Raw genomic sequence first — 13,121 nt, forward strand, 5'->3', positions numbered from 1 at the left:
TAATTCTTTGTTATCTTCAGTGGTCCCACCATGACACACCATCACATGCTAAGCTCCCTGTGAACAGTTGTGAGGCCCTTCACATTCATACATCTGTGGCACTGAAGTTGGTGAATAGGTCCAAGCATAAGGAACTTTCCAGGCAGTAGGAGAAGAGAGATGAAGCCAGGAGATTGTAGTATGGAAATTAAAGAGACTTTTCCAGTGACTTGTAGGAAACATTTTGTGTTCATTTTCTTGCTAGTAGTATACTAGTAGTATTCCTGCATTATAGAGCCAAAAATATGTTGAGATGTATTTTGAGATACATGTTGTATTCTTTGGCTGTTCAGGAAAAAATGGAAGAGATAATGGAAAACTAAGAAAATAATTTTTTTTAAGAAATGGAGTTTGAGGTTTGGGAATCATTTTTAATATATTTCTAACAAAAAGCTTGGCTTAAAGGTGAATGAAAAGAAGGTCAGGCGCGGTGGCTCACACCTGTAATCGCAGCACTTTGGGAGGCCGAGGTGGGTGGGTCCCCCGAGGTCAGGAGTTCGAGACCAGCCTGACCAACATAGTAAAACCCCATCTTTACTAAAAATAAAAATTAGCTGGGTGTGGTGGCACATGCCTGTAATCCCAGCTACTTGGGAGGCTGAGACAGGAGAATCGCTTGAACCTGGGAGGTGGAGGTTGCAGTGAGCTGAGATCGCCCCATTGCACTCCGGCCTGGGCAACAAGAGTGAAACTCTGTCTCAAAACAAAACAAAACAAAAAACAGAAAAAAGAAACAAAAAGAAAAGAAGACATCTTGACTCCCTAAAGATAGGAGTCTCTTCTCATAGAATTGTGACCTCCTGAAAAAGTAGCAGCTTCTTTTTTTTTTTTTTGAGATGGAGTCTCACTCTGTCACCCAGGCTGGAGTGCAGTGGCGTGATCTCGGCTCACTGCGAGGTCCACCTCCCAGGTTCACGCCATTCTCCTGTCTCAGCCTCCCTAGCAGCTGGGACTACAGGCGCCTGCCACCATGCCCAGCTAATTTTTTGTATTTTTAGTAGAGACAGGGTTTCACTGTGTTAGCCAGGATAGTCTCGATCTCCTGACCTCGTGATTTGCCCACCTTGGCCTCCCAAAGTGCTGGGATTACAGGCAAGAGCCATCGTGCCCTGCCAGTAGCAGCTTCTTATATGCAACAGTGATTGCTTGTTATTTAAGAAAATGGTCTAGGAAGAAGAGGCCAGTTTTAGTGATTGATAAAGTGATGGTGGTTGGTAAAGCTGTGTTTGGGACTATGACATGATACCCCGTAGGGAAGAAGACCAACAATCTCCAAAACTCCATCCTCCACACACACACACACAAATTAGCTGGCAAAAACTGTCAGAATCAACTTATTTGGAACTCTGGAATCTAATAAAAAACTTTTAACAACAAAGGAATGCTTAATGAAGAAAAAAACTGCTGAATTTTGTTAAGAGAGCTCTGTGATCCTACCCTGTTACCATCTTCAACCCCTAGCCCAGTGGCTGCTTTGAAGACAGCTTATATTACTGTGCAGTGTGCTGGTACTTGAGAGAGGAATGTGCACCTTATTCTGAAAGCATCATGGTTGTGTATTTTGATCTGTATGGTAGATCCTGAAAGATCGTCTCAAAGCCTTGGCTTTGTTTTGCCTGCCTTTGATCTTTCCCAGGGCCGAGGCAGCTACACAGGTGGCATTTGTCAAAAGTATTGAAAAGCAGATATATTAGTTGCTTCTGCTTGCATTAAGGGATAACAGTCAGGGCAATTCGCATACAGATCCAAATGCTTATGAAGGAAGAGGCTTGGGAAGGAGACACTAGGGGGCACAAAGGCTTTGAAAAGCTCCCACATGTTCTGGGGAATCTACCAGGTTGTACACATACTCAGGGCTGGTCATGTGCTCAGGAAAGACCTTAGAAGATCCAGGCTCTCACTGCTGGCTAACCTTCAGGCTGAACCCAAGCAGGAAGTGAAGGCTAAGGTACAGTTGCAAACTGCCTGGCTAAGTGTTGAAGTGCCCCGAAACAGAGCCAATCTTCAAAGACTTGGAAATGTTTTGTTTTGTTTTATTCCAGGTGTTAAATCTGCCAAATCACGTGCTCACCACTAAGCTAATAGAACAGAAACTTCAGAGGCCACACATGACAGAAAATTTAGAGAGGTCATTAAATAGTCACTACAACAAGCAGCAGCAACCAACTAGGGGTTAAGGGTATATAATCTGATTTCCAGAATTGCTACTTTATAACATTTATTTGTTTATTTTTTATTTTAATTTTTTTATTATACTTTAAGTTCTGGGATACATGTGCAGAACATGCAGGTTTGTTACATAGGTATACATGTGCCATAGTGGTTTACTGCACCCATCAACCCGTCATCTACATTAGATATTTCTCGTAATGATATCCCTCCCCTAACCCCCCAACCCCCTGACAGGCCCCAGTATATGATGTTCCCCTTCCTGTGTCCATGTGTTCTCATTGTTCAACTCCCGCTTATGAGGGAGAACATGCGGTGTTTGGTTTTTTGTTCCTGCATTAGTTTGCTGAGAATGATGGTTTCCAGCTTCATCTGTGTCCCTGCAAAGGACATGAACTAATCCTTTTTTATGGCTGCATAGTATTCCATGGTGTATATGTGCCACATTTTCGTTATCCAGTCTATCGTTGATGGGCATTTGGGTTGGTTCCAAGTCTTTGCTGTTGTGAATAGTGCTGCAATAAATGTATGTGTGCATGTGTCTTTATAGTAGAATGATTTATAATCCTTTGGGTATATACCCAGTAATGGGATTGCTGGGTCAAATGGTATTTCTGATCCTAGATCCTTGAGGAATTGCCACACTGTCTTCCACAACAGTTGAACTAATTTACACTCCCACCAACAGTGTGAAAGTGTTCCTGTTTCTCCACATTCTCTCCAGCATCTGTTCTTGACTTTTTAATGATCACTTTATAATATTTCAAATGTCTGCTTTTCAGCAAAACTTATGAGGCATATAAAGAAACAAAAAATATGACCCTTTCACAGGAAAAAAGTTAATAGAAAATGTCCTTGATGGGCCAGGCACAGTGGCTCATGGCCGTAATCCCAGCACTTTGGGAGGCGAAGGTGGGCGGTTCATGAGGTCAGGAGTTCGAGACCAGCCTGACCAACATGGTGAAACCCCATCTCGACTAAAAATACAAAAATTAGCCAGGCGTGGTGGTGTGCACCTGTAACATCAGCTACTCAGGAGGCTGAGGCAGGAGAATCGCTTGAACCTGGGAGGCGGAGGTTGCAGTGAGCCAAGATTGCGCCACTGCACTCTAACCTGGGCAATACAGCGAGACTCTGTCTCAAAAAAAAAAAAAAAAAAAAAAAAAAGAAAATGTCCTTGATGGCCGGGCGGTGGCTCACGCCTGTAATCCCAGCACTTTGGGAGGCTGAGGTAGGCAGATCACCTGAAGTTGGGAGTTTGAGACCAGCCTGAGCAACATGGAGAAACCCTGTCTCTACTAAAAATACAAAATTAGCCAGGCCTGGTGACACATGCCTGTAATCCCAGTTACTCGGGAGGCTGAGGTAGGAGAATCACTTGAACTTGGGATGTAGAGGTTATGGTGAGCTGAGATTGTGCCGTTGTACTCCAGCCAGGGCAACAAGAGCGAAACTCTGTCTCAAAAAACCAAAAAAAAAAAAGAAAAAGAAAAGAAAAGAAAGAAAATGGCCTTGATGAAGCACAGACATTGGACTTACTCAAGACTTTAAATCAATTTTTTTTTTTAATATACTCAAAGAGCTATGGAAACCATGGACAAAGAACTGAAGAAAACCAAGAGAACAAGGTCTCACCAAATAGAAGATATCAATAAAGAGGTAGAAATTACAGAAGGAACTATAGAAATTCTGGAGTTGAAAAGTATAATAACTGGAATGAAAGATACACTAGAGGGGTTCAACAGCAGATTTGTACAGGCAGAAAAATCAGTGAACTTGAAGATGGATCAATTGAGATTATCTAGTCTCAGGAGCAGAAAGGTTACAAAAGACAAAGACATTATATGTTGATAAATAGTCATTAAGAAGATACACCCAGCACTTTGGGAGGCTGCTCTCACTGCAGCCTCCGCCTCCCCTGTTCAAGTGATTCTCCTGCCTCAGCTTCCCTAGTAGCTGGGACCACAGGCATGTGCCACTATGCCCAGCTAATTTTTGTATTTTTAGTAGAGACACGGTTTCACTTTATGTTGGCCAGGTTGCTCTCAAACTCCTGACCTCAGGTGATCTGCCCGCCTCAGCCTCCCAAAGTGTTAGGATTAGAGGCGTGAGCCACTGTGGCCAGCTAAAGTTTTTTTTAGCACTCAGATTCTGTGGTTTTAGTTTAATCTAGAGTTTGCAGATGCTCTGATTTAGAAGCATGAAATTAGATTTTTGTATTTTATACTCCAGTGTGTATTTTGTATTTTATACTCCAGTGTGTATTTTGTATTTTATACTCCAGTGTGACTAACTTTGTACAGTGGCTTTCTGTATGGCGTCTCAAAATTGCTTGCCTTTGGATATGATTTGGAAAAATGTCTTCATTGTGTTATATAATCCCTTTTCTGTTAATTCACATGAATCTCCAGACCTTGAAATGATTTTTCTCCTGATGTTTTAGTTTCACGTCACTCACTATGGTGAATAGTTTAAGTTATCTTAAAGATAAAAAATTTAAAATATTTATGTTGGCCAGTTATGGTGGCTCATGCCTGTAATCCCATTACTTTGGGAGGCTGAGGTGAGAGGATTGCTTGAAACCAGGAGTTCGAGACCAGCCTGGGCAACATAGTAAGACCTTGTCTCTACAAAAATAAAAAAATTGCCAGGGATGGTGGCTCACACCTGTAATCCCAGCGCTTTGGGAGGCTGAGGCGGGAGGATCCTTGAGTCCAGGACTTCAAGACCAGCCTGGGCAACTTGGCGAGACCCTGTCTTAATAATAAATAGGCCAGGCGCAGTGGCTCACGCCTGTAATCCCAGCACTTTGGGAGGCTGAAGCAGGCAGATCACTTGAGGTCAGGAGTTTGAGACCAGTCTGGCCAACATGGTGAAACCCCATCTTTACTGAAAATACAAAAATTAGCCGGGTGTGGTGGCACACGCCTGTAATCCCAGCTACTTGGGAGGCTGAGACAGGAGAATCGCTTGAACCTGGGAGGCGGAGGTGGTAGTGAGTCAAGATCATGCCTTTGCATGCCAGCCTAGGTGACACAGTGAGACTCTGTCTCAAAAATATAATAATAATAATAAGAAGAAAAACTAAAAATAAAAAAAAATTAGCTGGGCTTGGTGGTGTGTACCTGCAGTCCCAGCTACTCAGGAGGCTAAAGCAGGAGGATTGCCTGTTCAAGGCTGTGGTTAGCCATGATTGCACCACTGCACTCCAGCCTGGGCGACAGAATGAGCTCCATCTTAAAAAAATTTTTTTAATAAATAAAATTTTGTGTGTATTTACTTTTTTTTTTGAGATGGAATCTCCCTCTGTCACCCGGGCTGGAGTGCAGTGGTGCAATCACAGCTCACTGCAACCTCCACTTCCCAGGTTCAAGTGATTCTCCAGCCTCCTGAGTAGCTGGGATTACAGGTGCGTGCCACAACGCCCGGCCTATGTCTATTAATTTCAAGCAAATAGGGAAAAAAAATTTTTTTTTTGGGGATGGAGTCTTGCTCTGTCACCCAGGCTGGAGTGCAGTGGTGCAATCTCAGCTCATTGCAACCTCCACCTCCCGGGTTCAAGCGATTCTCCTGTCTCAGCCTCCCAAGTAGCTGGAATTACAGGCGCATGCCACCATGCCTGGTTAATTTTGTATTTTTAGTAGAGATGGGATTTTGCCATGTTGCCCAGGTTGAACTCCTGACCTCAGGTGATCCGCCGGCCTCGACCTCCCAGAGCGCTGGGGTTACAGGCATGAGCCGCCACCACTCCCAGCCAAAAAACCTGTATTTAAAGGCATCATGTGTAAATGTGTAAAACCATTTCAAAACCTTTAATTTACTCAGAGCCAAAACAGCAACCAAGAATGGTTTTTTTTTCTGTTTAAAAATTATTCTTTTAGCTGACAAAATTGTATCTGTTTATGGTATACATGTTTTGATATACACTGTGGAATGGCTAAATCAAGCTAAATAATATGTATCGCCTCACATATTTTTCATTTTTTGTGGTAAGTTTTTTTCTTTGTAAATGAGGGTACTATTCTTCCTTCATATTTCAGCAACAGCCAAGGGAGCCAAGGCCTCTGAGTTCAAGTCCAAGGTGTACCTAAAACATGCTATGTGACTTTCAACAAAGCACTCAATTCTTCATTAAGGTGGAGATATACACACAAAGCTGAGTTGTGAGGCTTGTAGGGAGTAGTGAGATGTAATTATGTTATTTGGAAGTCATCTGGCAAATAGAAAGCATTATAAAAAGGCCATCAATCTAAGCTTGGAGATGTCTGTGAAGTCATACTTCAGTTTCTGGTATGGACTTTTGTGGCCCTGTATGTATGTTGTGATCAAGTGGACGTTCAAACTAGATGGATTAAATCTTGATGCCTACAAAACAATATGATTACATGTTTTCTTCTAGTTGAATTTACTTTTGTTTATTTACTTTAAATTTTATTTAAATTTTGCAAATTTAGTATGTTTAAAAATTTTGTTTATTTATTTATTTTTTATTTTTATTTTTTTGAGATGGCGTCTCACTGTATCGCCCAGGCTGGAGTGCAGTGGCACGATCTCGGCTCACTGCAAGCTCCGCCTCCCAGGTTCACGCCATTCTTCTGCCTCAGCCTCCTGAGTAGCTGGGACTACAGGCGCCCGCCACCACGCCCAGCTAATTTTTTTTGTAGTTTTAGTAGAGATGGGGTTTCACCATGTTAGCCAGCATGGTCTCAATCTCCTGACCTCGTGATCTGCCTGCCTTGGCCTCCCAAAGTGCTGAGATTACAGGCATGAGCCACTGCGCCCAGCCTTGTTTATTTACTTTCTTTAAATTTTGCAAATTTAATATGTGACATGACAACTGTTTTACGTGCATCTTTTTACTTAATTCTTAGCAATTACATGGCATACATACTGTTACTGTCACCATTTTATAGATGAAGAAACTGAGGCTTAGAGAATTTCAATAACTTGCCTATCCAAGGTTACATAGTTGACACATGACAGAATTAGAAGGACCAGCGTGCTGACACCAAAGACTTCTGATTTGTATAATTCTCACCACTACTCATCTGGTAGTCTGGTTGCCTGTTCAATCTGTGACACTCGTAGGGTAATGGAAAGGGATAGCTTCAGCTGCTTTAATTTATATACTTTTATTCCACAGGTATTTAAAAGCTTGACAGACCTTCTAAATAGGTTTGTAGTTAAAAATTGATAATTTAAGATTAAGGAGTTAAATATGCATTTGCTGTGGTTTGTTTCCTTATCAGTAATCTTTCCGTTGATAAACCAAAATTGACATTTTATTTTTTAGGTCCTAAACATGCAGCTTTCGGATGGAGGACAAGGAGATGTCCCTGTTGATGAAAACAAACTCCATGGTAAACCTGATAAAACCTTGCGCTTTTCCCTCTGCAGTGATAATCTGGAAGGAATATCTGAAGGTGAAGGGTTACTTCATTCAAGGAGTTGTGTGATTCAATTAATAGTTTGTTTTGTGTTTTTTAAAGGAGCTTATAAATTATTATACCATCTGTGCCTCTCACTGAGGAGACTAATGAAGATTTCCTCTAATGTGCTTGAACAGTTGGCTGTAAAGATTGTTTCCTGATTAAAATTAAAATTGCAAGATGCCTTTGGTCATATAAAATGGAGAAGATATGTCTTTATTCAGACTTAAATAGAATAACAGCAAGTTTTGTTTCTGCAGTATTAATATATACCAAAGCTTATAGAGCTCCTTTAGAAGGATATCATGCATGTCTAAATGGGAAAAAATTGACTTACTAGTATTTCAAGATGTTGCATATACTCTTAATTGTTCTGTATTCCTTTACTCACACTCACACATACCTTTATGAAGCAGGAGACAATGGAAATAGGTATTAAAAAGAAAATTCAAAGCCAAGATTGTGAAATGAGAATATGTCATTTTGCCTACTAGTACCAATTTTTTTTTTTTTTTTTTTTTTTTTTTTGAGACAGAGTCTCGTTTGTTGCTCAGGCTGGAGTGCAGTGGCGCAATCTCGGCTCACTGCAAGCTCTGCCTCCCGGGTTCACGCCATTCTCCTGCCTCAGCCTCCTGTGTAGTTGGGACTACAGGCCCCCGCCACCACGCCTGGCTAATTTTTTGTATTTTTAGTAGAGACGGGGTTTCACCGTGTTAGCCAGGATGGTCTCAATCTCCTGACCTCGTGATCCGCCCGCCTCAGCCTCCCAAAGTGCTGGGATTACAGGCGTGAGCCACCGCGCCCGACCCCAGTTTTTTTTTTTAAAACAATAGTTCAAATTTACTGACATTTAAAAAGAAACCTGAAATATAATAACTTCACATTTTAATCTGACTTTTCCAAAAAAATGACATACGTAATGTATATTCATTCTACAAAATAGAGAAATAGAATCACCTATAATCTCAAAATTTTGTTAATAGCAGTTGATGTTTTAGATTATTCACAGCAAAATATGTTTATCCTGTTTTGTAACCTTTTGTAATTTAGTAATATGGCATTAACATTTCCCTTTGTAATTTAACATTCTTAAATAACATGGTTTTTATGGCTGTTTTCCTTAACTCACGTGGGCATATCATAATTTTTTTCAACTTTCTTCTGTGATTAAATCTGTAGATTGCTTCCACTTTTCGGACGTAATAACTTCTGGGCTGGGCGAGGTGGCTCATGCCTGTAATCCCAGCACTTTGGGATGCCGAGGCGGGCAGATTCACTGAGCTCAGGAGTTCGAGACCAGCCTGGGCAACACGGTGAAACCCCGTCTCTACTAAAATACAAAAAATTAGCCGGGTGTGGCAGCGTGTGCCTGTAGTCCCAGCTACTCGGGAGACTGAGGCAGGAGAATTGCTTGAACCCAGGAGGCGGAGGTTGCAGTGAGCCAAGATGGTGCCACTGCATTCCAGCTTGGATGATAGAGCGAGCGAGACTCTCTCTCTAAAAAAAAAAAAAAAAAAAAAAGAAGGTCTATAACAAGCAACTTTAGATTAATTATTATTATTATTTTTTGAGATGGAGTCTCACTTTTGTTGCCCAGGCTGGAGTGTAATGGCGCGATCTCAGCTCACTGCAACCTTTGCCTCCCAGGTTCAAGCAATTCCCCTGCCTCAGCCTCCTAAGTAGCTGAGATTACAGGCATGTGCCACCAGGCTGGCTAATTTTTATATTTTTTGTTTTGTTGTGTTGTGTTTTGTTTTGTTTTTTGAGACGGAGTCTCGCTCTGTCGCCCAGGCTGGAGTGCAGTTGCGCAATCTCGGCCCACTGCAAGCTCTGCCTCCCGGGTTCATGCCATTCTCCTGCCTCAGCCTCCCGAGTATCTGGGTCTACAGGTGCCTGCCACCACGCCCATCTAATTTTTTATATTTTTAGTACAGACTGGGTTTCACCTGGGTTAGCCAGGATGGTCTCGATCTCCTGACCTCATGATACGTCCACCTCAGCCTCCCAAAGTGCTGGGATTACAGGCATGAGGCATTGCACCCAGCAGATTAATTTGTTATTAGCACCTTAGGATAAATTCCTAGAAGCAGAATTTCTCAAAGGGCATGTGTTTCTTTAAGGTATAAAAAGTATTAAAAACACTTTAATCAGTTGTTAGTCTTTTATCAAGGCATGAAAAATTGTGTGGTGGCTCATGACTGTTTTAAAAAGATTGCTCACGCTATAAACATTTCTCTAGGTCCTTCAAATCGCTCCAATTCAGTGTCCTCCCTAGACCTAGAAGGAGAGTCTGTGTCAGAACTTGGAGCAGGACCTTCTGGCAGTAATGGAGTTGAAGCTCTACAGCTGTTAGAACATGAGCAAGGTAAAGTGAAGTTGAACACAGTTGCCTAAGTAGCAAAGAATTTACCTGATTGCAAGATGAACAGTGTGTTTTCATTAAGTTGGCTTGGTTCAGTTAGAGATTAAATCACCATTAAACTTAACATTTATTCATCATTCCTTCAGTTCTTCAAAATGTATTTAGTTGGTAAGTGGATTGTTTAGGCTTAATAAATTAATATAAATTACTTGAAATTCAGTAATATTTGATATTTTAATTCTGTAATATTTTAGGGATACAACGTAAATACTCAAGGCTCAAGGAACTTAGAATAGGGAAAGAATAGTACACAATTGATTTAAAGTATCATAAAAGTATTTGGCAGTTCTGAGTGAGAGATACATGTGGTTGAAAATATAGGGAAAGCTGCCGGGCGCGGTGGCTCACACCTGTAATCCCAGCACTTTGGGTGGCTGAGGCGGGTGGATCACCTGAGGTCGGAAGTTCAAGACCAGCCTGACCAACATGGAGAAACCCCGTCTCTACTGAAAATACAAAATTAGCCGGGGTGGTGGCGCATGCCTATAATTCCAGCTACTCGGGAGGCTGAGACAGGAGAATCACTTGAACCCAGGAGGCGGAGGTTGCGGTGAGCCGAGATCGTGCCATTGCACAACAGCCTGGGCAAAAAGAGCGAAACTCCGTCTCAAAAAAAAAAGAAACTATAGGGAAAGTTTATTGGAAGAAAATATTAGCCTTAAGGGCTGGCTGGCATTCCTTGGCAGAAGTTGGAGATAGGTCATTCTAGGGGAAGGACAAGCATAAGCAAGTCAAAGAGGTGGGAAGCCATAGTACTTTTTCAGGTGTCAGTTAGGGAAATAGAGTGAGGTCAGGATTAAAGAGTAGGTGGATCCCTGTTGTGGAAAGAAGGATGTCAGTATTTTAGTAGTAAGCTGGAAGCCACTGAAGGCTTTTGGTTCAGTGAGGATGAGGAAGTGAGGTGCCTTAGGAAGATTAAGTTGGAAGAGTTTTTTGGATTTGTTCATTTAAGATGATGCCCTTGGCCAGTACAGTGGCTCGCGCCTGTGATCCCAGCACTTTGGGAGGCTGAGGCAGGTAGATTACTTGAGGTCAGGAATTTGAGACCAGTCTGGCCAACATAATGAAACCCCATCTCTACCAAAAATACAAAAATTAGCCAGGTGAGGTGGTGAGCACCTGTAATCCCAGCTACTCAGAAGGCTGAGGCATGAGAATTGCTTGAACCTGGGAGGCAGGGGTTGCAGTGAGCTGAGATTGCGCCACTGCACTCTAGCCTGGGTGACAGAGTGAGACTCCGACTGAAAAAAAAAGATGGGCCGGGTGCAGTGGCTCATGCCTGTAATCCCCAGCACTTTGGGAGGTCGAGACGGGCGGATCACGAGGTCAGGAGATCGAGACCATCCTGGCTAACACGGTGAAATCCTGTCTCTACTAAAAATATAAAAAATTAGCTGAGCGTGTTGGCAGACACCTGTAGTCCCAGCTACTCAGGAGGCTGAGGCAGGAGAATGGCGTGAACCCGGGAGGCAGAGCTTGCAGTGAGCTGAGATCGCGCCACTGCACTCCAGCCTGGGTGACAGAGTGAGACTCCATCTCAAAAAAAAAAAAAAAAAAGATGATGCCCTCAACTGGGTTTGACACAGTGATTTTAGCATGCATAAGAATTACCTGGTTAGCTTTTTAAAAATTCCGTTTCCCAAGTCTTACTTCTAGAAAAGAAGTCAATTTTTAGAAAGAAAAAGAGTATTGTCATTGGATTGTATGTGGCTTGAAAAAAGTAATGCCGTATTTTACTGGATTGGTTTATCAGTGTATTAATTAGGATTAAGTTTGTTGCAAACAGCAGAGGAAACTCAAATAATAAAGTAGTACCTCCTTACCCATGGTTTCACCTTCCATGACTTCAGTTACCCATGGACAAACTTGGTGCAAAAATATTAAATGGAAAATTCCAGAAATAATTCATAAGCTTTAAATTCTGTGCCATTCTGAGTAATGTGATGAACTCTCGCACAGTCTCACTCTATCACATCCAGGACATGAATCATTCCTTAGTTCAGTGTATCCATATATATACTACCTGCCTATTAGTCACTGCTTATCAGATGAAAACAGCATGGAATATATAGGATTTGGTATGATCTGAAGCTTCAGTTATCCACTGGAGGCCATTGCTTAAGTGGAGGAGGAACTTTCATATGAGCTTATGAAAGAAGCTGAACAAGTATCACCTCTTTAGCAAGCTTCCTGGGAGATTCTGAGATAGGTGGTTGGCATATGCAAAATGCTAGATTAAGAAGTGAATTGATAGGCCAGGCACAGTGGCTCACGCCTGTAATCCCAGCACTTTGGGAGGCTGAGGCAGGCGGATCACCTGAGATTGGGAGTTCAAGACCAGCCTGACCAACATGGAGATAAAATTCTTTAAAGTTGATTAAAAAGTCATAGCTGTGCTACTATTTTTAAAGTGCTTAATTTTATTTTTGATAGCTACAACGCAGGATAACCTTGATGATAAGCTAAGGAAGTTTGAAATTCGTGACATGATGGGATTAACAGATGATAGGGACATATCAGAAACAGTGAGTGAGACCTGGAGTACAGACGTCTTGGGAAGTGACTTTGACCCTAATATTGATGAAGATCGCTTGCAAGAAATTGCAGGTAACTGCCATTTAATGTCTCTGAAATATCACGGTTTAGTTATTCAAATCCACCAACCTTTCATGGGAGGGAGCACCAATGCCCTGACAAACATTGTGTGTGTTAGCACCATCTGGGAAACTGTTATAACTGTATGGAACAAGACATTTGGTACTTTTTTCTTTACTTAAATATAAGTAGTGTTTTTCCTTTCTACATTTAATCCCACCCCTTACCCATCCTCCTCCCTGCTGCCCAAAAAAAAAAGAAAAACCAGTTTTTTGAATTAGCTTCTGGTCAAGTATTGTTTCCAGGGCATAGTATAAGTTCTTAGTCTGTCTCTAATTAGTATATTCTCTGTTTGTAGCCAAACACCTAACCTTAAGATGAAAATTCTTATAGATTATAGCCATAAAATCTTTCACAACAATATGATACTGCTGTTTTCTAAAAAAATGAATTCAATTCTGGAAGGG

The 13,121-nt window shown here is 41.7% G+C and overlaps 1 protein-coding gene across 13 annotated transcripts in view; it reads left to right on the top strand.

Annotated features, from left to right (window-relative positions):
• GAPVD1 (GTPase activating protein and VPS9 domains 1) overlaps nt 1–13,121 on the top strand; it is a 111,611-nt gene that overhangs the window by 61,516 nt on the left and 36,974 nt on the right. For 7 of the 13 annotated variants that reach the window (XM_054502303.1, XM_054502309.1, XM_054502308.1 and 4 more), the window contains 3 exons: nt 7,502–7,631; nt 9,877–10,002; nt 12,493–12,666. In XM_054502303.1, the coding sequence (XP_054358278.1) occupies nt 7,502–7,631; nt 9,877–10,002; nt 12,493–12,666 (430 nt within the window). The remainder of the gene's footprint in view (nt 1–7,501; nt 7,632–9,876; nt 10,003–12,492; nt 12,667–13,121) is intronic. The other 6 variants (XM_054502306.1, XM_054502311.1, XM_063650327.1 and 3 more) reach the window with 1 other exon arrangement.

Source organism: Pongo pygmaeus, chromosome 13 (assembly GCF_028885625.2).
Source record: "Pongo pygmaeus isolate AG05252 chromosome 13, NHGRI_mPonPyg2-v2.0_pri, whole genome shotgun sequence".
Lineage (NCBI taxonomy): Eukaryota > Metazoa > Chordata > Mammalia > Primates > Hominidae > Pongo > Pongo pygmaeus.